Source organism: Epargyreus clarus, unplaced genomic scaffold (genome assembly GCF_041222505.1).
Source record: "Epargyreus clarus isolate Ecla_fem2 unplaced genomic scaffold, WU_Ecla_fem_2.2 ptg000032l, whole genome shotgun sequence".
Lineage (NCBI taxonomy): Eukaryota > Metazoa > Arthropoda > Insecta > Lepidoptera > Hesperiidae > Epargyreus > Epargyreus clarus.
This window is the reverse complement of record NW_027332237.1, coordinates 11,005,010-11,032,736: the sequence shown is the minus strand read 5'-3', so window position 1 is coordinate 11,032,736 and position 27,727 is coordinate 11,005,010. Positions and strand designations below refer to the sequence as shown.

The following is a 27,727-nucleotide window of genomic DNA, read 5'->3' as shown; positions in this document are numbered from 1 at the left end:
TAACTTTGTAACGGTTTTTTATTTTTATCTTTATATATATATATTTCTTATGTGCGTGTATATGTCACTGAACTCCTCCTAAACGACTGGACTGATTTTGATGAAATATGTTGTGTGTGTTCCAGGGGACTTGAGAATGGTTTAGTATCACAATTTAGTCCGTGGGAAAAGGTTTTTTTAATTAATTATTAATTCGTAAGTAGTTGTTGATTTTGGAATGTTTTACATTGGATTCGACAGACTTCGCTACCGTTACCGTACTCCTCTGAAACGGCTTTACCGATTTTCACCAAACTTAATATACATATTTAGTAGGTCTGAGAATCGGCTACTATCTACTTTTCAAACCCTTAAGTGATAAGGGTTGTTCACCCTTCATTTTTTTTTATTTATATAGCAACACAACGTTTGCCGGGTCAGCTAGTATTTCTTTAAAATCGGCATTCAGGTTGGTTGTGAAGCCTGGTACTTTATTTAATGTGACCACCGAATTCAAATAAACATGTTTACTAATATCTTTGTTCTTATTTAAATCATATCCTTTACAACACATTTGTACATGCTACACACAATGACATTAGTTTTTATATCATTGACTACAAATAATAATATTGCATTGTCATCGGATCCACATACGCATGCATAAATTCAGCTCAATCGAATACCGGAAAGTGGGTAACTTGTAGAATTCCAGTACATACCTACAATACTCGTACATACTTAATTCTACTTAAGTATATTGAAGAAGAAGAAAACAAAAGTACTTAGAACTTGAAGCATATCAAGACTGGGATCCTTCATTCATCATTTATATTTAATAATACCATGTTTTCCATTCCGTTCATTTCAAATAATACTTGTTTCCATTAATAAGTCGAGTGATATAGCAAAAACAAGTTCGGAAAGAACATAGGAGTTTTACGAGGAAAATGTATAGAGAAAACCATTTGACTGTTCTCAAAGGAAGTGATTGGTCATCGTAGACCGCGCGCCACCAAAGATAATGTACATTCGTATGAGGAATAGTGAGGAATAAACATAGAAAATGGTAGACTCCTAAAGTGGTATACATTAGTAAAACTAGAGGCGTCCTTTAGGCATTTAAGTTCCTGTCAGGTTACAGGGGAGAAGTAGATCTGGTCGACACACATTGTTTTAAAGTAATAGTGTAAAATGAGGAAAATTACAAGGAAAATGTGTAGGAAAACCATTCGACTGCTCTCGAGGAACTGATTGCGAAGTGGGTTAATTTAAGTTCGTTCTTAATATATCAAAGTCACTCAAACAATGATTACGTATTTAAATACAGAAAAAAACGATTTTTTACACGTAAAATTATGAGGCAAAAAAGGGGACGTGACAAAATCTAGTAAAGATAGGAAGCCCCATAAAAAAAATGGCAAACTCACTGGTGAGCCATAACACAAATGAGTATAAGATAATGCTACTCCTAAAACACATTTGTCCTTAACCTATTACTATCGCACTGCCTGGCACAAATTTCCTCTCAAAATGAGAGGAGTTTAGGCAATAATCCACTCCACTGGCCAGAAGTAACTGGTATAAGTTAATAGACTTTTAGACACAAAATCTAGAATATTTTAAATAAATCTCAGGCGCTAAATCACATACTTACATGTAGATATATAATAGGAGTCTATCCATGACTAGGTTAGTAAGTCTACAGCAGTAGTAAGACATATAAAGGCATTTCGCAGTATAATATCCAGTTGGGAAGCCGGCATCAGTCGTGACCGGTCAACCTGAACAAGATGCATGTGTTCGGTGCAGTCGTGGTCTGCACGCTTGCGTGTCTCACGCACGCGTATCATGGTGGCTCACATGCAGGTAGGCTCTTTATAAAAAAGGCTATTTGTTTATAATTTATTTTTTGTGTTTATTTATCATAACTTATGTTTTAGTATATTTATTGAAGTTCATTAAAGTTATAGTTTAATTTTAGACTACATATTTATAATTGTTTTTATTCAATTAATGGTTTATTTCATAGCAATATTATTTAGAAGTTATTTTAATTACTTAAACATTTTCATTTCAATTAATTAGCTTTTCCAAAATATTTTAATTGTTTGATCCTCTGTTCTTATAGAATGAATTTTCAAAAACGTTATTTGTACTTATTTATGTTATGTAAACATTTCCTAGGCGAAATATTATGTTTTTAATCTTTCAGAGTTAAGCTGTACATTTTCTGTCAGTCAATGTTAAGTTTTATTACTTAGGTACTAGTAAATATGTAAATGTATTCCACTAATTGTCGTAAATAACAAATATGTGGTTTTAGTATCATGAACACATAGAAGATAACTAAGTACAGGAAATCTTAGCATTCGAAGTTTAATATTTACGAGTACCTTATAATTATTATTGTACCGAATGGACCAAATTTACATTTGCCTGTTTGTTGGTTAGTAGGTATATTTTTATTGTCATTAACGATATCTTCTTAATAATCATCATGGTCATCTTCAACCCATTACGAAGAGAAGGATATAATTTTTAAAAAGCTTCATAACTGTCCAATTTTATAAATAATGCATCTCTTCAGTTACTCTCTTCTCTTAATCATCAACATTATCATAATTTCTGTGTTACTGTACTTATTGTATATTTTGTTTAGGAGCAAGCCAACCACCCGGTGATCCGGTGACGGTGACACCCTTGGGTCCCATCAAGGGTTCCTGGATGACGTCACGCCGAGGTCGCCGGTTCGAAAGCTACCGCGGAGTCCGCTACGCCCAGCCACCAGTTGGTGAGCTTAGGTTCCAGGTGAGATCATTGTTTTTATACTCCAGGAGTAGCAGTCCACCTGATGGTAAGTGGCAACTGCCATCCATGCACATCTGTAATCAACAACAAATAGGATTAGATATTCCTGCCTGAGGCCAACCACAGACGCGCCGCTACATTCTTACTTAGATATTTACTTCTCATTTATTTTCTTATTTATAAAAGCAGTGATAGCCTATTGGTTAAGAAACGTGGCCTCTTGATCTAGGGATACGAGGTTCAAATTCCAGGCAACTCTTATTTTTCAAAGTTATGTGCGTGAAGGAAATTAATTATCACTTGCCTTTTCCTTCACCGTTTAAGTGAAGGAAAACTTCGTGATGAAAATAGTTTGCACAGGTATGTGATGTCTATTAATTTGTACTCGACCAGCGCGGTGGACTATGGCCTTATCCTTCTCATTCTGACTCGAGCCCAGCAGTGGGACAGTAATGGGTTGATGATGATGACATTTTATCTTAAGTGTTTACAGCTTACCAATATAAAAACCGGTAAATTTATTTTTCCCTATAGCCTCCAATGCCCTTCAATAAGTACGAGGATGAGGTAGACGCCAGGGAGGAGGGCCCAGCCTGCCCGCAGCCCGTTACCCCTGGGTACTACGTCGATGAGGACTGCTTGCGGCTCAATGTCTACACACCTAAGAAGAACAGGTATTTACCTTATTTTTACTGAAGGAACAGTTAGTATCCTGAGATCATATTATGCTCTGTTGTCTTTTTTTTATAATATAGGAGCAACAGACGAGCATGCAGTCCACCTAATGGTAAGTGGCTACTGCCGCCCACGGACATTTGTGATCAACCCCAGATTAAATATTCCTATTCGAGGCCGGCCACAGATGCGCCACAACCCCTGAGGAGTAGACTGGAACGCCTCGGAAAATTTTGTCTTCCTTACCACACCCGAACATAGCAGCGCTTAACACTGCCGTTATGAGGCAGAAATCGGTGTGGCGGTAGTGCCGCCGGAGTCGAACCGCAAAAGATTCTTCCACCTTCAGAACTCTTCGGAACATTTATAGTTAGAAACAGGATTTCCCAAAAACCCTCCCATGCCAAAGACCGTATCTGTTATAATTAACAAAAGAAATACAACGTGGTAAATAGTATTTAAAATATAACTTAAAAGTAATATTTTAAATACTTTTGAAAATATTCGTTTTAAGTTTCTATCCAATGTTTCCCCTATAACATTAATGACTTAGTTTGAAAAGCTTTAAATATTTTTTAATCTAAGCAAAACCTTTGATTTCCTGTTCATGTATATAGCACATTATTTTTCCCTTACTTTACTAGAGAAATACTCAATATTTGCAATAATGCAATTCATGCAGGTAAATAAACAATGAGAAACCATTAAAGCAATTAACTCCAATATGACGCGTGCGGTGTGTCACAAGGAAACATTCTATGCCTAAATGTTTCTTATATGATTTTATACTAAAATTGTATTAGAAGTTTTCGAGGATATCGCAGACATAAAAACATTCAAACGCTATTTATCTAAATGATGACTTTGGATTTCTGTTTCTGGGTCTGGGTGTATGTGTATTTGTCTATGTGTGTGTCCATGGCACCCACGACACAGGGAATCCTAGTGTGGGACTTTCTACACTAGAAAATGTTTATGTTTATGTTTTACATATATTATTCTTAGTGCTAAGCCGTTGCCAGTAGTGGTGTTCATCCACCACGGAGGTTTCTACGTGGCTTCGGGGCGCAGTGATGTGGTCGGACCCCACTATTTAATGGATCGGGACATGGTGTTGGTCACCATCAACTATCGTCTGGCTTCGCTTGGTATGATTTTTTTGTTCGTTTAAAAAAGTATATATGTAAAAAGGCTTTCCCAAAATTATGAGCAACGAAGGGTATGTACTATCTACACAAAATTTGTTTTGACAAAGATAATATATACGCTACTGCCTTATGATTAAGATCACATTCTTACTCTGATAACCTTATTTTTTACAATCAATTTAAAGCCCAATTTTTGGATTCTTTTTGGAATATTACAACTACTTAATGTCAATTATAATCTGTTAAATGCACCAGGTTTCATCAGCACGGGAGATGCCAACGCGCCTGGTAACAACGGCTACAAGGACCAGGTGGCTGCGCTGCGCTGGGTGCAGCAGAACATCGCGGCATTCGGCGGAGACCCGGCCTGCGTCACCGTCACGGGCTACAGCGCTGGCTCCTACAGCATTGGCCTGCATTTGTTATCCCCCATGTCTAAAGGTGCATTCCTTAAGTTATTCCTTAATGCAATTTGAAAAAGTACATAATACATAATTTACATAAAATGCAATTACTTTGCATTTATCATTTATTTATTTATTTTCTTTTTTTTTTTTTTTTATTTAATGTATAAAAATATCCTTTTTTGAAATGCCAAAAAAAATCTTAGGTTAATGATAAGTACAAAATAAATCTGGAATATGAGTTAAAATCTCATTTTTAATTAAGGAGAAATTATTAATGTATTGTAAGAAAGGATAGAATTTAGCCTAGACATCAGAAGAATGTAGTTTGCGTCGTGATGTCGGAGGTGATTGCTCAGAATGAGAAGTTTAGCCTGTTTTGTCATTTCCATTAAGCATCAATTGAAACTACACAATTTTCTGAACATTAAGGAAATAAGCACGAACTCTATACATCGAAACCTAAGGACAAAAACCAGCATCATAGTTACATCAACACACCAGACATTGTCTTTTTTTATAATATAGAAGATCAGACGAGCATGCAGTCCAGCTGATGGTAAGTGGCTAATGCCGTCTATGGACATCCGTATTCAACCATAGATGGGATTAGATATTCCTACCTGAAATCGGCCACAGATGCGCCGCTACCGGTGAGGACTAAGCTAGAACGCCTCGGATAAGTATGTCTCTCTTACCACATCATCAATTATTTTAGGGTTGTTCCACCGCGCGATATCAATGAGTGGATCTCCGTTCTCACATGTGGAGATTGGTTATGACCAGTTCCATCTTGCCAAGAAGCAAGCGGAGCTGGTTGGCTGCCCGACCACTGACAGCAAGGCCATCATGGACTGTCTGAAGACCATCCCATGGAAGACATTGGGAGACTCACTGAGTGGATTTTATGTAAGCTCAAGAGTTTTTTATCACCATAGTTTTTCACGTTAACTCATTAACTCTATGTATTTTTGTTCTACAGAAGTAGTTTTAAAGGCCAATTGTCTAGAATTAGATTTTAAAATAATATGACTAAGATCCTATTTAAATCTGATCACAGCTGAGCCTCCTGAAGGATCTGGGGATAATTTTCGTTGACACCTTCATCATTTGCATCGCTTTTAACAGGAATTTGCCGGAGACCCGGTCCTCGTGTGGACTCCAGTAATCGAGAAAGACTTTGGTCAAGAGCGATTCTTGCCGAGACATCCCCTGGAAATGCTTCAAGACGGAGAACTGCAGTCCATGCCGTACATTGTCAGCCAAACTAAGAATGAATTCTACTGGATGGCATACAGTAAGCAATTCTTTAATTTCTTATAGTGTGCCAAATTTCTAGTCCGCTCTAAAAAACTACAAGCATATACTCCGTAGCAACTGTAAGGGCACATTAAGTGCGCTATGTGACTGTGGACGAGAGCGGGCAGAGGAGGGTGCCGGGGGGGCCCGCGCTGACTTCATCCTGCTAATATCTACAATTTGCTGTTGCGACGTGGCTCGTATAATAAAATAGATTCTAATTAAATTATTTATTTTATTTTTATTTTTTCTCTTCCTTTAGACATCACAAATAACGCAACACGCATAGAGCTGATGGACAAAGAATGGGATAAACTGGCATCCATCGCTTTCTTGCTGCCGAGAGATAACCCGCAACCGGCCAGGGTCCTGAGGGAGAGGTTCATTGGCCAGGGACCCCTGCGGAATGATTCCAAAACAAATGCAGGTCTGGAAGTACTCTATGGAGATTCTCTGGTCGGATTTCCTATCCACAGGTGAGTTATGTCATTATAATAATTATGAAAAGACACTCGTATTTTTATTTGAATAAGAAAAAACTTTATATTTTAAAGGTTATAAAAGCAGATAAAACCTATTTTTACTCTAATATCTACAATTCTACAGATTAGTTCTTACTGTTTTCTAAATTAAAGTGTGTCTTAATACTTTATCAATTAGAATCTCGAGTGTTTTGTGACCTTGGGCTCTACATTTATATTTTGTATTACCAGGCTTGCAAACCTCATGAGTGTCCACTCAAAGTCACCAGTGTATTACTATGAGTTCGACTACATAGGACAGCACAGCTTCTACGAGGACCCGAATACCAAAAAACCCGCTGGTAAGTGTCAAGATGGTACTTTTGCCTTTTGAGATTTGCCGCACGTAAATCTGTTTTCATCAATAGGTTCTTGTAATTTTTATAAAACTTTTTTAACTACGAGTAGGATGCTAGGTTGATTTGCAGCTCTATAAGGATGTTTAAAGGACGAACTGACCACTTAAAAATCTTCAACCGCAATAAATAAGGCATGGAATAATATATTGTATATTACATATTTGATGACAATAATAGAGTAGAATATAAACGAACCCTTTGAATATTTTTGTTATAATAAGGGAGTAGCAGACGAGCATGTAGTCCACCTGATGGTAAGTAGCTACTGCCGCCCGTGCACATCTATAATCAACGCCAAATAGGATTACATATTCCTACCTGAGGTCGGCCACAGATGTGCCGCTACCCCTGAGGACTAAGCTGGGACGCCTCGGAAAAGTATGTCGCTCTCACCACACCCTTCAAACCAGAACACAGCAGCGCTTAACACTACTGTTATGAGGCAAAAATAGGTTTGGCGGTAGTGCCGCTGGAGCGAACCACAGAGGGCTCTACCACCTTTACAACTTTATTACAGGAAATATTTTAAAGAACGATACAATTCCAGGTGTGGCGCACCATGATGAGCTGATCTACTTATACACGATCAGCGCGCTGTTCCCCGACATCGGGCTGACAGGACCTGACGCTAAGATGGTCGACAGGATGACCGCCATCGTGTATAACTTCGCTAAGAACGGGTAAAACATTAATCTGATAATATTAATTAGAACTAATTGGAAATATATGGGAAATACGTAAACAAAAACAAAAACGTTTTTGTCAAAACGTAAAAACTCATACTAAGGGTACAGAAGTTCAATGGGAGTTTTTAATATGTGGTTCGATTGATATACGGCCTACTTCAAGCATTGTTGAAGAGTTTCGGCTCTGGGTAAGAAAGAGCTCCGTCGTATTTTGCATACTACTTAGTACAGATTGTTCTCAGAATAATTGGAAAACTTATATTCTATGCTCATGATTATGTTTTAATAGACTGTAAGAGGTGTTGAACTCAAGCATCTAGGTGTTTAAGGTATGACGACAAAAGAAAACGTTAATTGCTTAACGATTGTATTGGATCTAAACTAGATTTCGGGTAGATAGGCCTACTTCTATAGTGTGGCGCAAAATTAAACATCCAATTTCGTTTTTGACAAAATTTTGTACTGATAAAATAAAGTGATTTTGAGTAATAGAAATAATAACCTGTAACTTTTTTTTGCTAAGTAGAAAATATGATATCTGTCAAGTGTCTTCCACCAGGGTTGACACTTTGCGCCCGTTTCAACATATTTTCCACGACTTTCCTTAAGTCTTCCGCCGATAACACTTCAAATTTCAGTCGTACCACTGATCTACATAAATAGATTATTTATGATCTGTTCAAAGAGTATTCATCTTATATTTCTTCTTTATTGTTCCAGTGATCCAAACCCTCGTGGAGATTTGCCAGAAATAAAAGACCTGTCGTGGCCTCCGATGGTCCCGTCCAAGAGGAACTACTTGCAGCTCGGCAGCACCTTCTCCGTCCACCAGAATCTCTTCGAAGAACGCTTTAGAGTGTGGGATGAACTGTTTCCCATTGACTACAATTATAAAAGTGGAAAGAAGACATGATTACTTCGAAAATAGATCTATAAACGAAAAGTGATGTTTTTTGTGTATTAATTTATGTGACAATTTAATAAATATTACAAATTATAACGTGTTTTCACTATAATAGAACACTTATTTCACCGTTTTTGGAAAATCAACCCTTAAGGTCGTCTAATAGGGGATGGAACTGTATTTTAAAATCTGATCATTTGGAAGCAAGGGCTATAAAAAATTGCATTTGGCTTTCTGGTTAAGAATGGTAGAACTTTTTAACACCATTAATGGAAAATCTACCCCTAAGTGGGCAATATAGGGGTTGAAAGTTTTTTTTTTAACGTCCGCAGATTTTGAAGCAAAGTCTATGAAAATTTATATTTGGCTTTCGGGCTATAAATAATATAATACTTATTTTTCCGCTTTCGGAAAATCAACCCTTAAGGCCGTTAAAGATGGGTTGGAACTTTTTTATAATCCGTTAATTTGGAAGGAAGCACTATGAAAATTATCATTAGATACAATGAAGCATCTGAGTCACTGTTTTTTTTTTTAAATCAACTGTTAAGGGTATAAAAGGGTGTATGCAGTATGCATTTCTGTTTACACACCTGTTTCAGCATTTTTAGCTACTCAATAATCAACACAATTAGGGTACTATAAGTAAGGAAAGTTTCTTTAAAATACGTTATTGAAATTATACATCTTTTGGTGTGTTTGGAAAAAGAACAGAGTGCGGAAAGGATTAGATTAGCGATATTCCACGGATCGTCGTAACATATTTTTTTTATTAAATAATAATGTTTCTTAATTGTTAAAATTTTTAAAGGTACAAATTTACAATAACAGTTATATGAATGTCATAACATATTTTTTACGCGGGCGAAGCCGCGGGTTCTGCTAGTTTAAAAAAAAACTAGTTTGCACTAATACATAAAGTGTTATAGCAATAACAAGATCGGAAAGAACAAAGGAGTTTTACGAGGAAAATGTACAGAGAAAACATTTGACTGTTCTCAAAGGAAGTGATTGGTCATCGTAGACCGCACGCCACCAAAAAGATAATATATGAATGTATGAGCAATAGTGTGAAATAATTTAAGAACAAGGTAGACTCCTAAAGGGGCATACATTAATACAATTAGAGGCCTCCTCTAGGCATTTAAGTTCCTCGGAGGTTAAAGGGGAGAGGTAGGTCTCGACAAACATTGTGTTATTCATAAGTAATAGTGTAAATTGAGGAAAATAACGAGGAAAATGTGAAAACCATTTGACAGTTTTCGACTGACGTGATTGCGAGAAATTGGGAAAATGTGGCTTATTTTAAGTTTCTTCTTAATATATAAAAGTCAGTTAAACACGGAATACGTATTTACAGAAAAAATGAACAGTCTCACGCAAAATTAAGGGGCGGGGAGGGGTCGAGAGAAAATGTCACTAAGAGAGGAGGTCCGCTTCCTTCAAAAATTTGGATAAATCAGTGGAGACCATAATACGTATGAGTATAAAATAATGTTACCTCTAAAACATATTTGTCGTCAACCTATTACGATTGTACTGCCGGCACAAATCTTCTCTCAAATGAAAGGGGCTTAGGCAACAGTCCACTGCGCTAGCCAGGACTAACTGGTAAAGTTAATAGACTTTGAGACACAAATCTAGAATATTTAAAATAAATCTCAGGCGCTAAATCACAGTCAAACTCCATACTTATGTGTAGGTATATAATAGTCTATTCATGCCTTGGTTAGTAAGTCTACAGCATGTAGTAAGACATATAAAGGCATTTTCGCGGTATAATATTCAGTTGAAAAGCCGGCATCAGTCGTGACCGGTCAACCTGAGAACAAGATGCATGTGTTCGGTGCAGTCGTGGTCTGCACGCTTGCGTGTCTCACGCACGCGTATCATGGTGGCTCACATGCAGGTAGGCATGTTTATATAAGAAAGGTTATTCATTTATTTATGATATTATTTTTGTATTGTGTATTTATTTTAACTTACGTTATAGTATTTTTATTTAAGTTCATTAAAGTTCCAGTTTAATTCTTTAACTAGCTTTATAATTAAAGTATAATTAAATTTAATTAATTTATTTATTAATACATTTTAATTCAAGTATACTCAATATAAAAATATTACAAAAGACTACATTTTTTAAATTGTTTTTGTTTCATTAGGTAATGTTTTATTTCATAGCAAGCTTTATTTAGCTGTTAATTTAATATATTAAATATTTTTGCTTTTATAAATTAGCTTTTACAGAAAATTATAGTTGTTTGATCCTCTGTTCTCAGAGAATTAATTTTCATAAACTTTTCTTTATACCCATTTATGCTCTATAAACATTTCTTAGGCAAAATGTTATGTTCTAGTCTTACAGGTCTGTACATTTTCTATCAGTCAATGTTATCGTGTATGTGTTTTATTACTTAGATACTAGTAAATATGTAAATGTATTCCACTAATTGTCGTAAATAATATATATGTGGTTTAAGTACCTACTATGTTTGTAGATAAAAAAAATAACTACAGGAAACCTTCATCCATAAGATTAATATTTACCCTTATATTTTTTGTACCACATGGACCAAATTTATATTTGCTTGGCTGTTGGTTAGTGGTTATATTTTTACAACTGTCTTTAACAATATCTTTTAAATTATTATAAAAGGTAATGGTACTGTCCAATTTAATAAATCATGCATCTTACTGTTTAGTTACTCTCTTCTCTTAATCATCAACATTATCATTTCTTTGTTATTGTACTTATTGAATATTTTGTTTAGGAGCAAGCCAACCATCCGGTGATCCGGTGACGGTGACACCCTTGGGTCCCATCAAGGGTTCCTGGATGACGTCACGCCGAGGTCGCCGGTTCGAAAGCTACCGCGGAATCCGCTACGCCCAGCCACCAGTTGGTGAGCTTAGGTTTCAGGTGAGATCATTGTTTTTATAATATAGTAGCAGTAGAGTAGCAGACGAGCATGCAGTCCATCTGATGGTAAGTGACTTCTGCCGCCCATGGACATCTGTAATCAACCCCACACAGGTCGGCCACAAATGCGCCTCTACATACTTACTAACATATTTATTTTTTTATTTGTAAAAGCATTGATAGCCTAGTGTTTAAGAAACGCGGCCTCTTGATCAAGGGATCAGAGGTTCATTTCTCAAGCACGCACCTAAAATTTTTCAAATTTATGTGCGTAATAGAAATTAATTATCATTCGCCTAAACGGTGCAGAAAAACTTCGCGAGGAAATCTGCATACATGACAAATCTTAAAAAAAAAATCACGTATGCACCTAACATATGTAAAGTCTACTAATTTGCACTTGACCAGCGCGGTGGGCTATGGTCTAATCCTTCTTATTCTGAGAGGAGACCCGTGCCCAGCAGTGAGACAGTAATGGGTTGATGATGATGATGACATTTATCTTAAGGGTTTACAGCTCATAAACTTCAATCCGGTAACCTTACTTGTCCCTACAGCCTCCAAAGCCCTTCAATAAGTACGAGGGTGAGGTAGACGCCAGGGAGGAGGGCCCCGCCTGCCCGCAGCCCGTTACCCCTGGGTACTACGTAGACGAGGATTGCTTGCGGCTCAATGTCTACACACCTAAGAAGAACAGGTATTACCTTATTTTTACTGAAAGAACAGGTAGTATCATGAGACCATGTTATGGTCTGTTGTCCTCGGGGCTATTAAATATGTATGGTTAGAAACAGGATTACCATAAGACGCAACCATGCCAAAGACCTAACACTACACAGATGAAATACATACAATGTAGTATATTTAAGATACTTTTGAAAATATAAGTTTTAAGTTTCTATTCAATCTGTCCCCTATAACGTTAATGAAATTAGTTTGAAAAGCTTCAAATATTTTTTGATCCAAGCCTTTGATTTATTGTTTCTTTCAATACTGGTCTATGTCATTATGTTTCACTTATTTTAGTAGAGGAAAACGCAATAATTGGATTAATGCAAGTCATGCAGGTAAATAAACAATCAGAAACCACTATAAAGGAATTAGCTCCAATATGACGCGTGCGGTGTGTCACAAGGAAACATTCTATGTCCCAATGTTTCTTATCTTGATATGACACAAATTCTTAAAATTTGTCTTCAATGTCATTATAAAATCATAGGTATAATAAAATTAAATTCAAATCACTTAATTAATTGCACCTTTCATGTAAACATTATTTGCTCAATTTTGTTATTATGTTTTAATGTAATTCAAGTACAAATGAGCTCACTTTACATCTGATAGTAGGCAAGTGTCATTGCCGCCCTTTATTGCACATATTACTGGCCATATTACATTAACATGTAAACAAACCGTACATTTGTCGTACTTGCGGTTAAGGATGGATGAGTGTTTATTTGGAACACCTGAAATATCTCTGGATTATCACATTTTTTAAACTAACAGCCACTGGTGTTGACGTCTTCTAACAGGTGTAATCATATTACAGCACAATCACCATCCTTATTTCTGCCTAAAAACCGCGACGTTCAACATTGGTGTATTCCGGTTTGAAGTGTGGTAAAGCAGACAGTCCCTTTTCATGTTCATATTCATATATCTTTATTTGCTAGAATAAGGTTAACAATAGTTCTTAAAATTATACAGTTCTCTTATCCTGCCTCATCGGCATTCAAATTATCAGTACCCAACTGATGTTAAGTAGCTACTGCCGCTCATGCACATCTGTAATCAACCCCAGATAAAATAATAGTAAGTAATGTACGGCAGTAGCCATTTTACCATCATGTACACTGTACGGTCGTTTGCTATTATTATTTTATAAAAAAATACAATAATTTTCCTTAGTGCCAAGCCGTTGCCAGTGGTGGTGTTCATCCACCACGGAGGTTTCTACGTGGCTTCGGGGCGCAGTGATGTGGTCGGACCCCACTACTTCATGGATCGGGACATGGTGTTGGTCACCATCAACTATCGTCTGGCTTCGCTTGGTTCGTATTTTTTGCTTATTAAAAAAAGGTAAACTGTGACTAGTAGCTCATATTTTCCAAAATTATGAGCAACGAAGTATGTACTATCTACATAACATTTGTTTTGACAAAGATAACATGTATGCTGCTGCCTCATGATTAAGATCACACTCTAACTTTGATAACCTTGTTATCTACAATCATCATTTAGAAGTCCAATTTTTTATCGGATTCTAGTCTAAATCTAAATTTGGAGTATGCCAACTAATGTCAATTATAATCTGTTAAATGCACCAGGTTTCATCAGCACGGGAGATGCCAACGCGCCCGGCAACAACGGCTACAAGGACCAGGTGGCGGCGCTGCGCTGGGTGCAGCAGAACATCGCGGCCTTTGGCGGAGACCCGACCTGCGTCACCGTCATGGGCTACAGCGCTGGATCCCTCAGCATTGGCCTGCATTTGGTATCCCCCATGTCTAAAGGTATATTCCTCTAGTTGCAATTCGAATTTTATGTCGTAAATGTACAGTATTAGTTCAAATCTATTTTTTTATTAATTAAGGAGGAATGGTTAGTTTAGTGACGTCAGAAGAATGTAGACGAAGATTGAATCATGACGACGGAGACGATTGCTTAGAATGAAAAGAATAGTGTCTTTCCTGGAATATACTTTGAAAAGTATATCATAGTTCAGCAATCACTGAAACAACACAGATTTAACATTAAGGAAATAAGAACAAATTCTATACATTGCAACCTAAGCACAGAAACCAGCATCATAGTTGTTTAGTATATCGATATAACAGAATGATCAAATCATCAGCACACCAGAATCTTATATCATGATTTGTTTTAGGGTTATTCCATCGCGCGATATCAATGAGTTCATCTCCATTCTCACAAGTGGTGATCGGTTATGACCAGTTCCATCTCGCCAAGAAGCAAGCGGAGCTGGTTGGATGTCCGACCACTGACAGCAAAGCCATCATGGACTGTTTGAAGACCATCCCTTGGAAGACGTTGGGAGACTCACTGACTGGATTTAATGTAAGGATGTTAGCTCAAGAGTTTTTGTTCTACAGAAGTAGTTTTAAAGATCAATTGTTTAGAATTAGATTTTAGAATAATATGATTAAGGTCCCATTTAAATCTGATCACAGCTGAAACTCCTGAGGTCTAAATTGAAGCTCTCACAACAAAAGTATACCTTCACCTAAGGTTGTAGAACCCTTTGTGGTTGGACTCCGGCGGCACCTCCACCATACCCGTTTTTGCCTCATAACAGCAGTGTTAAACGCTGGTGTGTTCTGGTTGAAAGGGTGTGGTATGGGAGGCATACTTGTCCGATGCGTTTCAGCTTAGTCCTCAGGGGTAGCGGCGCATCTGTGGCCGACCTCAGGTAAGAATATCTAATTCTGTCTGGGGATAATTTCAGATGTCCATGGGCGGCAGGAGCCACTTACCATCAGGTAGACTGTTTGTCTGCTGCTTCTATATTATAAAAGAAAAACATATATATGGTCGAATTGAGAAACCTCCTACTTTTTTGAAGTCGGTTAAAAATAAATAAATATCTTGGTGAAATTTTGATAAAATTTCAAAAACGAAGGCTATTGTTTCATTCTAAGATTTCTCAGGACTCGGATTATTATGTGATTAAAACGTAAGAACCAGAAGGAAACCTTTTAAGATGTATCTCAGTTTCATATTTCGTTCTTATTGCATTATTTTCGTTGACACCTTCATCATTTGCATCGCTTTTAATAGGAATTTGCCGGAGACCCGGTCCTCGTGTGGACTCCAATAATCGAGAAAGACTTTGGTCAAGAGCGATTCTTGCCGAGACATCCCCTGGAAATGCTTCAAGACGGAGAACTGCAGTCCATGCCGTACATTGTCAGCCAAACCAAGAACGAATTCTACTGGATGGCATACAGTAAGCAATTGTTTAATTTCCTATAGTGCGCACAACTTCTAGCCCGCTCTGAAGTTACCACGTCAAGCACAACAACAACAAGCATATACTCCGTAGCAACGTAAGGGCACACTAACGCACGGGTGAGCGAGCAGTGGGGGGCGCCGGTGGGTCCCGCGCTGTATTCGTCGCGCTAATATCTACAATTTGCTATTGCGACGCCACTCGTTTCTATATTCAGAGCGGACTAGAAGTTTGGCTCGGACTCTACTATAAATAAATGACATAATAAAATACTCTAATTGAAGATGTTTCTTCTTTAGTAAGTACAATATATGAGTATTGTAATTCTATGTAGGTTGATGTCTAGGAATCGGTACTGCTGTTATGTAGCGAAGCAATTTCCGAATTATAAATGTGGTTAATTTCACAAAGTAGCTTTAGCTCATTATACGAAGTGTGAATTGATATAGCTCTCTCCCTCTCTCTTACAATCAAGTGTTGATCATACAACAGATATATTTTTTCCTTTTCTTTAGAAATCACAAATAACGCAACACGCATAGAGCTGATGGACAAAGAATGGGATAAACTGGCATCCATCGCTTTCTTGCTGCCGAGAGATAACCCGCAGCCGGCCAGGGTCCTGAGGGAGAGGTTCATTGGCCAGGGACCCCTGCGGAATGACTCCAAAACAAATGCTGGTTTGGAAGTACTCTATGGAGATTCTCTGGTCGGATTTGCTATGCACAGGTAAGTTATACCATGATGAAATCATTGGGAAAAAATGTAAATGAACTAAACTTTTTTTTAAAGCTTATAAAAGCAGATAGCAGCTTTTTTCCCTAACATCTACATCTCTTCATACTACATAGTTCTTGCTCTTCTGAATTGAAAAGTATATTCAATTACTGTATCAATTGGAACCTCAACCGTGTATGTACCTTTTCTGTTACCAGGCTCGCAAACCTCATGTGTATCCACTCAAAGTCACCGGTGTATTACTATGAGTTCAACTACGTAGGACAGCACAGCTTCTACGAGGACCCGAATACCAAAAAACCAGCTGGTAAGTATTAAGATAGAACTTTTTGAGATTTGCCATAACCACAATGCTGTCATCAAAAGGTTCTTGCAAGTTTTGTAAATTTCTTTAAGCACGAGTATGGTTACATATTCCTACCTGAGATCGGCCACAGATGCGCCGCTACCCCTGAGGAGTAAGCTGGAACGCCTAGAAAAAGTATATCTCCCTTACCACACCCTTAAAACCAGAACACAACAGCGCTTAACACTGCTGTTATGAGACAAAAATAGGTGTGGCGGTTGTGCCGCTGGAGAAGAACCACAGCGTGTTCTACCATCACAACTTTATTACAAGAAATATTATAAAAAATTATACAATTCCAGGTGTGGCGCACCACGATGACCTGATCTACATGTTCACGATCAGCGCGCTGTTCCCCGACATCGGGCTGACAGGACCTGATGCGAAGATGGTCGACAGGATGACCGCCGTCATGTACAACTTCGCTAAGAACGGGTAAAGTATCTAATATTACCAGAAGTTTAATGGGAGGTTTTCATATTTGGTTCGATTGAAATGCGGCCTACTTCAAGCAAGGTTGAAGAGTTTCCGCTCAGGGTAAGAAAGAGCACCGTCGTATTTTGCATATTAGTACACATTTTTCTCAGAATAATTGGATCAACAGTCATATTCTATGAGCATGGCTACGTTTTAATAGACTGTAAGAAGTGTTAAACTCAAGCATCTAGGTTTTTTACGATATTATGATGACAAAAGGAAAGGGTAATTACTTAACTCTTGTGTTGGATCTTAACCAGATTTTGTGTAGGTAGGCCTACTACTTCTATAGGGTGGCGCAAAATTAATCATCTAATTTTGTTTTTGACAAACTTTTGTACTGAATACAATAAAGTGATTTTGAGTAATAGAAATCTTTACCAGGACATGTAACCTATTTTTTGCTAATTGAAAAATATGATATCTTTCAAGTGTCTTCCACCAGCTTTGACACATTTGCACCCGTTTTATCATATTTTCCATCACTTTCCTTAAGATTGCCGCCGATAACACTTCGCACTTCAATTGTACCACTGATGTACATAAATAGAATAAACAGTAGCTTACTAATTGTGTCCAAAGAGTCTTAAATTTCTTCATAATTGTTCCAGTGATCCGAACCCTCGTGGAGATTTGCCAGAAATAAAAGACCTGTCGTGGCCTCCAATGGTCCCGTCCAAGAGGAACTACTTGCAGCTCGGCAGCACCTTCTCCGTCCACCAGAATCTCTTCGAAGACCGCTTCAGAGTATGGGATGAACTGTTTCCCATTGACTACAATTATAAAAGTGCAAAGAAGACGTGATTATTTCGAAAATTAGATCTATAAACGAAAAGTGATGTTTTGTGTCATAATTTATTTAGACATGTTAATAAATATTACAACAAATTATGACGTGTTTTATTGGAAATGGAAATGAAAATGAGATTTTACTAATCTCATTTTCATTTTGACGGGTAGTTTTTTTTTTTAATAAACAGTGCTATTAACTAATCTCTAACTTATGTCTAATACAACATTTAATGAACTTGCTGAATGATGCTTAGGCTATTCACAAAAGTTGCAAAAAAATATATCACACCATTAGAAATTATTTAATTAATTGATTTTTCGTAGTTATGTGCGTATTAGAAATTATTTATCACTTGCTTAAACGGCAGATGAAAACATCGTGATAAAACCTGCATACCTGAGAAATCTAAAAAAAAGTTTTCAAAGGTATGTGAAGTCTACAATACGCACTTGGCCAGCGCGGTGGACTATGGCCTAATTCTTCTCATTCAAAGGGGAGGCCCGTGCCTAGTAGTGGGACAGTAATGGGTTGATGATGATGTCCAACGTGGGCTAAAAAGATATAAAAATCATATGTGTCTGCTATTAAAACCGCAGTCCATTCAAGTAAACACATCAATTATGCTATTTTCGTACAGATAATGAAATTAGTAAGCAGGTGGTAACCTTTATTACTCGTTGCCTGGGAATCCCGGCGGGCGATTTTTATTTTTTCCGTTTTCCTTGTATGTAATATAATGTACGTTAAAAATTCAATGTTTATAACTAGATTTTCATTATTGATCTTATCGCCTACATTTTATTTTAAAAAGTATATTAATAAAAATATATGATAGTAGGTAATTGTACTATATCTTGGGTACTTGCAATCTATAAATAATTTTTATTGTGCTCCAATTGATATAACTTAAAAATATTCACTCTTAACAGAGTATACATAAACTGAACCAATTTGGATAACGCTTTCACTTTTAGAACTTTCGAGGTAGAATAGATAAGCAAGTATTACACAAAAATTATGTCACTCATGCGCGAAAAGTCCTCAGGTGAACGTAGTCAGGAGCGAAAACTTGATGTTTGAATTTCCTTTGTAAGTCCGAAAACAACAAAGTTAAACCATATGTATTTTCAATTAACATTCATATTGGCCACCGAAGCACAAATCATTGTTTATCTTTTGTATTATCTTTTGTAATTCTGACAACAAAAAAATCTTAATCATCACCATATCTTAGATTAACATAACTTAAATTTACCGAAGCAGATAATTATATTGAAATATATTTATTTTTGTATAGGCCAACGGCGGCACTTACAAATTGTCAGTTACAATATTTTCTTAAACTACTACCGGATCGGAACGCGACCTCTACTGAGAAGATCCGGTAAGAAACTCAGTGGGTTTGTCTTTTTAATACGCTTTTATTAGCTTCAGACGTATGTATGTTAGTATGTAACGGAATCTTTGAACATGATTTTAACCCCCTTCAAAACGTCGGATTAACTTGAAATTTGGCATACTTATTAAGGACCGATGACAATTCAATATTTTAAACATTCTGACCCGTTATCCTTACTAGGATAATCAGGATCAGCGATTTTTGTCTTCCTGAGACCCGGAAGGTCTGCGTTAAGACCAATAAAGGAATCTACCAGGCGCGCCGATCACCTAACCTAACCTAACCTGACCTGACTTGACCTGACCTGACCTGACCTGACCTGACCTGACCTGACCTGACCTGACCTGACCTTGACCTGACCTGACCTGACCTGACCTGACCTGACCTGACCTGACCTGACCTTGACCTGACCTGACCTGACCTGACCTGACCTGACCTGACCTGACCTGACCTGACCTGACCTGACCTGACCTGACCTGACCTGACTTGACCTGACCTGACCTCAACTTCGACGCGTCCGTTGTTAATAGCATCATGAAGCGGTGTCTCATCATCCTTATTCATTCAGCACTTCAACATCTGCACCTTCCTTTAACAAGATTTCCACTATTTCATTGTTCCCATTTCTTGCTGCCAAATGTAAAGGCATATATGATTTCAGCTCATCGTCATAGTCACAACTTATATTATTAACTGGAGCTGTAAAATTAATTAAACTACTAACAGTTTTAAAATCTCTGCAGGCAGCAGCAACACAAAGAGAAGAAATTCTAGAATTATTTTTGATATTAACATCATCATGCTGTAATATTAAATCGATGATTGGACGACGTCCTTTTGAAATGGCTAGATGTAAAGCAGTTGACCGTTTTTCTCTTGAGTATTGCCATCAGCGCCTGTTTTTAAAAGATGCTCTATCATCCTTTTTCCGTGGTTACTTTTATCCAAGATAGAGGACCTGGGATATGGTATAAATTATGAAAGAAAGCAGTTAGCATTGGCAATCGGATGTCATTCAACAACTCCTCTGGGATTTTCACGTTAACAATAAAAATAAACACCAATGTAAAACACCACTTCATACAGCTGTCTTAAACAATGACCCAATATTCATTTTTGCACTGCTAAGCAAAGGTGCTTTTTAAGATATTATCAAAATGATAATCCTTCTACTCAATATCTATCAATAAAATATTTATAACTATTGACACCATGCACCCCACGCTTTTTTTACAATAAAAAATATTTTTATCTTATTTACACTATTCTTAATTCAAATTTTAAAAAAGTTATTTTCTATTTTTTAGTTGGATTTTCTATAAAAAGTGTATTTTTTTAGTTTTTTTAAACTATTATTTATTTTTCATTTTTTGGTCGATTTTTTTATAAAAGCGTATTTTTTAGTTTTTTTTAACTATTATTTATTTAATTTTTAAAAATAATTATTCTCTTTTTCTGTTTTTTTTAATGCCATTATTTTTACATATAATTAATAAAGCATTATCTGCTTAAATATACTAAAATTAAATTAAATGATACTTCGTTGTGCGGTGATAGATAAAACATTGCCTATTTGTCATTGTCACATTGTCTTTTGTAAGTCTGACAACAAGGGGTTAAATAAAACAACGCTTATATATTTTGTAAGCTCAACAACAACAACAACAACAAAGTTGAACTCTAAGCAGGTCATCTTAGATTACAATTACTACAGTTAACCGAAGCAGATAAGTGTCGTGAGAAATTTGATAACACTGTTTATTTCAAAACACCTTATCATGTTCTAGTTTCCTTGAACTCGTATCAAGGTGACCACTAGATTACTTGTGACATTTCTCATATACACATGAGAGCAATTTATTTCCAGTCTTATTCAATAGGTAATACAGACATGAATATATTGCTGCGTATACTTTACAAACATTGGCTTGAGGAAAAATAAACAGTAAGCCGGTTAAGATTTTTTGCGATACGCCTTGAATTAGTAATGTTTCAATAAAAATGAAAACATGATGACTAAGTATAGATTATGTTACTATTTAAATCAAAACATTGTAATGTGAGTTATGAGACCAGCGTCGAGGAAAGAATTGCAGTCTATTTCGCGAATAAATTAAAAAAAATATTTTAATTTAAACACAACTTGTAACAATAAAAATATATGATGTGATAGGTAGAGTCACTTTCCGCAATGGAGGTAAACTGTTCCCATGGAGGACGGCCACCTGCACGTGGGACGCGCCTCGTCTTGCACCTTTTGAAGGTACTTTCACTATTTATGCTGTCCATATCCTATGTATATCCTATATATGTTATTAGTTCCTGCGAAATATAATAAAGAAACTCATAGCCTCAAGCTATGACTTAAGATATTTATATTAAGGGTAATTGCCACAATCATCAAATCAACAAGGTTTTCCCTAACTAGTTCTTATCAGTTATTAGCACATTAGGAAAGTGACCAATTGACCATTCACGATAGGTTTATTAAATACAGGAAAACACATAGATTATAATAAATAAGGTAAAGAGATCAAATATTTATTATTGTGAAATTAAATGAATATGAGCAACAATCAGCAACCCTTATTATTTCAAAGTTTTTATAATTAATAATATGATAATTATAAGTATGATAATAACAAAAATATTTATTTATTATGAAATAATTGCTTAAAATTATTACATATTTTTACGTTTTACAAATGAAAGATTTTTTAAAACGTTTCTTAATATACATTTCTTTTGTTATTACTTGTTTTTGTAACTTTTTATTCATGTATAGTCCGCGCCAAACTGCTAGTCCGTTCTGAAGTTGTACCTATAATATCAATACATATCTTATTATATTATATTTATCTTAAGATACCTAAATATATTTACAGTTATTTCTACTAAAATTGCTTACCGTGATTTGTATACACAAAACCTTCTCTTACTATACGAGTAAAAATAACCTATGAAGAGAACCGATTCACATGCCAGTAAGGAAAACTAGTACCAATACCAATACCTTCTCATTATGAGAGGAGACCCGTGCCTAGCAGTGGGACAGTAAAGGGTTGTTGATGAAGGAAAACTAGTATCATTCGTAATATATGCGCGTGAACTATAGTTTCTAACTGTATGACACTTTGAAAGGAAAATATTCTTGACTTACTGCAAGTCATTGTAGTGTTTAGTTATTGCTGTGGATTAACTTACCATACCCATACCTATACCTGGCTTACATACCTATACCTGGCTTTTCTTTATATTATGGGCTACAAACGAAATGTGATCTTAGATTAGCGGCAACAGCTGCCCATGAACGATTAGAGTGGTACCTAAGGTCAGCCAGTGGTCACAAACATGTTGATGAGGATTAAGTTGCAACGCCTCATATAAGAAATCCTTTATTACTACACCCATAGATTAGTAAAGATTACTCACTCCTAACAAGAAAATGTACCCAGTTTTGAAAATTGAAATAGTTGCGTAAAAAAGTTTTGCCACGTCTCCGTGCTAAAATGTCCCTAAAATATTTGAAATAATTATTTATTTATTATGTAAATTACGCAGTACTAGTTATTTATTCGAAAATTTTCTCTACAAATGATTTTATTTGTCATGAATTCAAAAAAAGAACTTACTAATAAGTCGTTTGTGGCTTCATTAAATTTCAAGGCGGCGAAGTATCTTTACTAATCTATGACTACACCTATCAAACCAGAATGTTATAATTGAAAAATATTTGTGATGTGGTGCCTCCGGAGTCAAATCACGAAACGTAAACTTAGGAAAAGTTAGAAAACTTGGAAATATAAATAATATTTGCTATAATAAAGATAAGACTTATAAAATATGGTGATCTCTTTCTTTATCCAAATCGCATGTTATCCAAGTCCTTGTGTGGTCCTTAGGAGTAGCAAAATATTATTATTATTATTATTTTATATAATATAGGAGTAACAGACGAGCATGCAGTCCACCTGATGGTAAGTGGCTACTGCCGCTCATGGACATCTGTAATCAATCCTAGATACGATTAGGTATTCCTACCTGAGGTCGGCCACAGATGCGCCGCTACCCCTGAGGACTAAGCTGGAACGCCTCTGAAAAGTCTGTCTCCCTTACCACACCCTTCAAACCGGAACACAGCAGCGCCTAAAACTGCTGTTATTAAGTAGAAATAGGTGTGGCGGTGGTGCCGCCGGAGTCGAACCACAAAGGGTTCTACCACCTTCAAAATGTATTATTAGTACCTAAATTGATTATTATTTTACTCATGATGTTTTTTCGTTGTTAATAGCAGATTGTACATATCCATCTGTCCACCGCTCTTTCAGAGTCCACTGCTGGACACAGGCCTCCCCTAATCTGCGCCACTACGACCGGTCTTGAGCCGTCTGCATCCAGCGGTTACCCGCCGTCCGCCTCAGGTCATCAGTCCACCTGGTCGGGGGGCGTCCTGTACTCCTTTTGCCGAGACTATATATAAAATTAGAATTTACTATTTTTATTCTAAATATGTTGTTTTATTGTTTTGAATGTGTAAATAAAGAGTAATAAATGAATACTAATTCTTCGACCAAATTACATCTGTCATTATTCCCGCGTAAAATACAAGTCTCCCGCCAAGAGCGTTATTTTTCTTTTTTATGCTAATGCATACAATCGTATAACCCGTACAGCCAGTGACTATACAGCCAGCCACAAAAATAACACATCATGAAAATAACACAAAGTGATTTATTAAAACAATACTACAATTAAATAATTTGAATATATTTCTAACAAGAAAAAAAACGCTTCCATTTTATTATGTGCATATACATTATAGATTACCTGAGAACACTAATTAAATAAGTAATTCGCAATCAGGCCACGTCTCACGAGATCAAGGTCTGGGCTTCCCTGCGAGTAATAGCTTGGTTTTCCTCAACTCGTGTTTATAAACAAAGTGAAGTTTTGACGTCATAATGTCGATTCATAAGCTTATTGTTCAATTATTTAATCTTTGTATGAATCAAGTGCGACAAGTTTGGCTCAAAGTGGTAAAACCCGTTGTGGTTTAACACTGATGGCACTATCGCTACACAATAATTTTACTCTACACATTTTTCGAACCAGTACCCGTACCATGAGTTTTTAAGTTTCGACAAATATGACTGTTTTGGTATTTGTTTACGTATTTGCCCATACAAATTCCAATCAGCGCCCCTAGCGGATTGTGTCCGAACTAGAAAATCGTATGGGCCAATACGTAAACAAATACCAAAACAGTCATATTTGTCGAAACGTAAAAACTCCTGGTAAGGGTACAGATTGACTTTTGTGTGGTACGAAGGTGGTATAACCCTTTTTGTTTCGTCTCCGGCAGCACCACCGCCACACCTATTTCTGCGTCATAACAGCAGTGTTGAGCTGATGTGTTCTGTTTTGAAGGGTGTGGTAATGGAGACATACTTTTCCGAGGCGTTGCAACTTAGTCCTCAGGGTTAGGGGCGCATCGGTGGCCGACCTCAGGTAGAAAAATCTAGTCCTATCTGAAGTTGATTACAGATGTCTATGGGCGGGAGTATGAGTAGCCACTTACCATCAGGTGGACTACATGCTCGTCTGATACTCCTATATTTAAAAAAAACTTGACTAATTTATTCACAAAGTCTCTGTGGTGTAAATCCGGAAGCACCACTACCGCACTTACCCGACTCGTTCCAAGCTCAGATCGGTAACCCATCTATTGCTAACCTCAGACAGAATTTTAATGTTATCTGGGGTTGGTTAAAGATGTCTGGCAGTAGACACTTATCCATCACTTACCCTTGTTTATCACTTCAATGTTATAAAATAGGTTTGTTTCTTTAAATAACTTTATACCTAGTTATCAATGTACAGATAACCCAACAGCATAATATGATTAAAATATGATTATGTAATCACAACAATTCCTTGACCTTTTGTTATCCTTATGCGTGGTCAAGCATACATAATAAAGAAAGTAGGTAGATCTATTTTCGGGAGTCGTAATTGTCTTTTTAAAAATTAAAAATACATTAAAATGAGGTGACCGGTTTATTTCGGTGCTTGCGAATGACTAACTTAGGTGGTAACATTTTATTACAAAGAACATAATGGAATTTTGCAAGGCATACATTTTAACGGGAATTTAATATGATGCTCCTGGGAGTGTGAAGACGGACCCTGAGGTGGTCGTGGGTGGTATAACTAGGTACATGCTGAAAATAAAACAGAGAAACGAATACGAATCATACATATTTTATCTTATATCTTCAAAGATAAATGTTTTGACCCACTCCCAAAAAGGATTACACTTTTGCACTGTATTTTCTTTTGTACCTTTTCGAGTTTTTTCAAAAAGGGAAGTTTAGGACATGTGATAAGAATAGATATAAATATGCTATTTTTTATTTATGAAAGTGAAAATAATTCATGTATCTGTGCAACAATAAAATTAACACCTGAACACAGGTATATCACAAAGGTACCTAACAAACGAGACTTTAGTTTTTCGGATTTGTGGCAGCTGCCCATGGACATCTTTATTCAACTCCACGCAGGATTAGAGGCCTTCTTGAGGTCAACCATAGATGTTTATTCAGATTGTATTATTATGCTTCTTCTCCATAACGAAACACCTTGTGAAGTAGTGGTAGATGTAACGACATTCAAAAAATGCTCTGTAAAGAACGTATTTTGAATTTTAAAAAAGTATTTGATTTGATTTTATTTTTTATTTGATTTTTTTCACGCTGAAACCTTTCGTGAAGTATTATATTATACTAGCTGACCCGGCAAACGTTGTGTAGCCATATAAATAAAAAAAAATGTTAAGGGTGACCAACCCTTATCACTTAGGGGTATGAAAAATAGATAGTAGCCGATTCTCAGACCTACTGAATATGCATATAAAATTTGGTGGAAATCGGTAAAGCCGTTTCGGAGGAGTACGGTAACTAACATTGTGACACGAGAATTTATTACATAAGAATTACACGTAGTACTGTGTTACCGGAATTTGGTTACGCACCCCGTGCTTCTTGATAAATATTAGTCCTCAATCCTCAATAAGATCCTGTCTGGAATTGTAGATAATCCCTGAAATTCCCAGGTAAAAAATTCCATATCACATTTTCCTTATATGACATTCAATCTCAATTGAATAATTGCCAATATCCAACGTCGCATACTTTGTTGATCGCCTATGAGAAAAATGCTTAGACCTCATTTAATATCCACATCCTAACGATAGGTAATTGATTAATAGTTAATTTTAAAACATCACAATCATCAACCCATGACTGTTCCACTGCTGGGCACTGGTCCTCTCTTAGAATGAGAAGGATTAGGCAATAGTCCACCGCGCTGGCGAAGTGTGTATTGATCATAGACTTAGAATTTTTTCGCTACGCTATATCTATGCTATTGATAGACCTCACATACCTTTGAAAGCTTTTTTTGTAAGATTTTTAGGGTATGCCGGTTTCCTCACGATGTTTTCCTTCACCATTATAGCAAATGATAATTAATTTCTAATACGCATGTAACTTTGACAAATCAGAGGGGCCTAAGCACTAGGTCCGTGGGCCTAAGATTTGAACCTCGGACAATCGAGAGGCCGAATTTCAACCTAACCTAATTTTAAATTATAAGTTTAGTAAAGAGTTACTTAATCTAAATGTATGATAATGCATAATTCAATTGTAAATGTGAAATCATATTAAATGGTGTTTTGTTACCATTATGACACCAGTAGCGACATCTAGTGGAGTACAGAAGAACTATTTGCATGCAGTTTTTCAAAACAAAGATACGATTTTTATAACCGGTTACGACGAAGCAAATGAAAGGTTGATCATAAGATTACTAAGCTCACTACTTATCATACCAAAATGCTATAACTTTTTACAAATAACAAGTTTGTAATCTTGGAAATGGTTCAACAAAAAATACATAAAAATATTGGGAATTATTTCACGAGAAATACAGGGAGTGGCTTACTTTTAGTGCTTATTAGTAAAGTTACTTACATCCTAACTTATGTCCATTATTAATAATCTATCTATCCAATCTTTAGCCTACCAGATATCGAAATATGCTTTTTTCTTCATACTAGACAATATGAACTTTTGACCTTTGGTAGAGGCGTTATCTGTAAAGTTCATTCACCTTTAAGTACTTTTGAAGAACTTTTAGTTGCCTTGCCAGATTTTTGAGTATATTATATTCGTTCACATTTTATAACATGCAAATAACTTCGACGAAAAAGTTTTAATTTTTCTGGGTCTTGAATCC

General features: G+C 36.3%; 2 protein-coding genes across 2 annotated transcripts; both read left to right on the top strand.

The window, feature by feature from the left end:
• The first annotated feature begins 1,694 nt into the window (after positions 1–1,694).
• Positions 1,695–8,882, top strand: LOC140754936 (carboxylic ester hydrolase-like). The gene is made up of 11 exons (XM_073090091.1): positions 1,695–1,848; positions 2,642–2,790; positions 3,325–3,464; positions 4,471–4,613; positions 4,869–5,054; positions 5,736–5,926; positions 6,146–6,314; positions 6,579–6,792; positions 7,030–7,139; positions 7,744–7,876; positions 8,603–8,882. The coding sequence occupies exons 1-11, from the start codon at positions 1,773–1,775 to the stop codon at positions 8,793–8,795; spliced, it is 1,704 nt and encodes a 567-aa protein (XP_072946192.1). The 5' UTR covers positions 1,695–1,772; the 3' UTR covers positions 8,796–8,882.
• Positions 8,883–10,535: 1,653 nt separating this feature from the next.
• Positions 10,536–18,128, top strand: LOC140754935 (juvenile hormone esterase-like). The gene is made up of 11 exons (XM_073090090.1): positions 10,536–10,695; positions 11,558–11,706; positions 12,264–12,403; positions 13,615–13,757; positions 14,034–14,219; positions 14,594–14,784; positions 15,505–15,673; positions 16,192–16,405; positions 16,612–16,721; positions 17,063–17,195; positions 17,849–18,128. The coding sequence occupies exons 1-11, from the start codon at positions 10,620–10,622 to the stop codon at positions 18,039–18,041; spliced, it is 1,704 nt and encodes a 567-aa protein (XP_072946191.1). The 5' UTR covers positions 10,536–10,619; the 3' UTR covers positions 18,042–18,128.
• Positions 18,129–27,727: the final 9,599 nt, after the last annotated feature.

Coding starts and splice junctions, on each gene's coding strand:
- LOC140754936 (XM_073090091.1), top strand. CDS start 1,773: ATGCATGTGTTCGGTGCAGTCGTGGTCTGCACGCTTGCGTGTCTCACG. Junction 1,849..2,641: donor TCATGGTGGCTCACATGCAG/GTAGGCTCTTTA, acceptor TATTTTGTTTAG/GAGCAAGCCAACCACCCGGT. Junction 6,315..6,578: donor ATTCTACTGGATGGCATACA/GTAAGCAATTCT, acceptor CTCTTCCTTTAG/ACATCACAAATAACGCAACA.
- LOC140754935 (XM_073090090.1), top strand. CDS start 10,620: ATGCATGTGTTCGGTGCAGTCGTGGTCTGCACGCTTGCGTGTCTCACG. Junction 11,707..12,263: donor TTGGTGAGCTTAGGTTTCAG/GTGAGATCATTG, acceptor TTGTCCCTACAG/CCTCCAAAGCCCTTCAATAA. Junction 16,722..17,062: donor GAATACCAAAAAACCAGCTG/GTAAGTATTAAG, acceptor ATACAATTCCAG/GTGTGGCGCACCACGATGAC.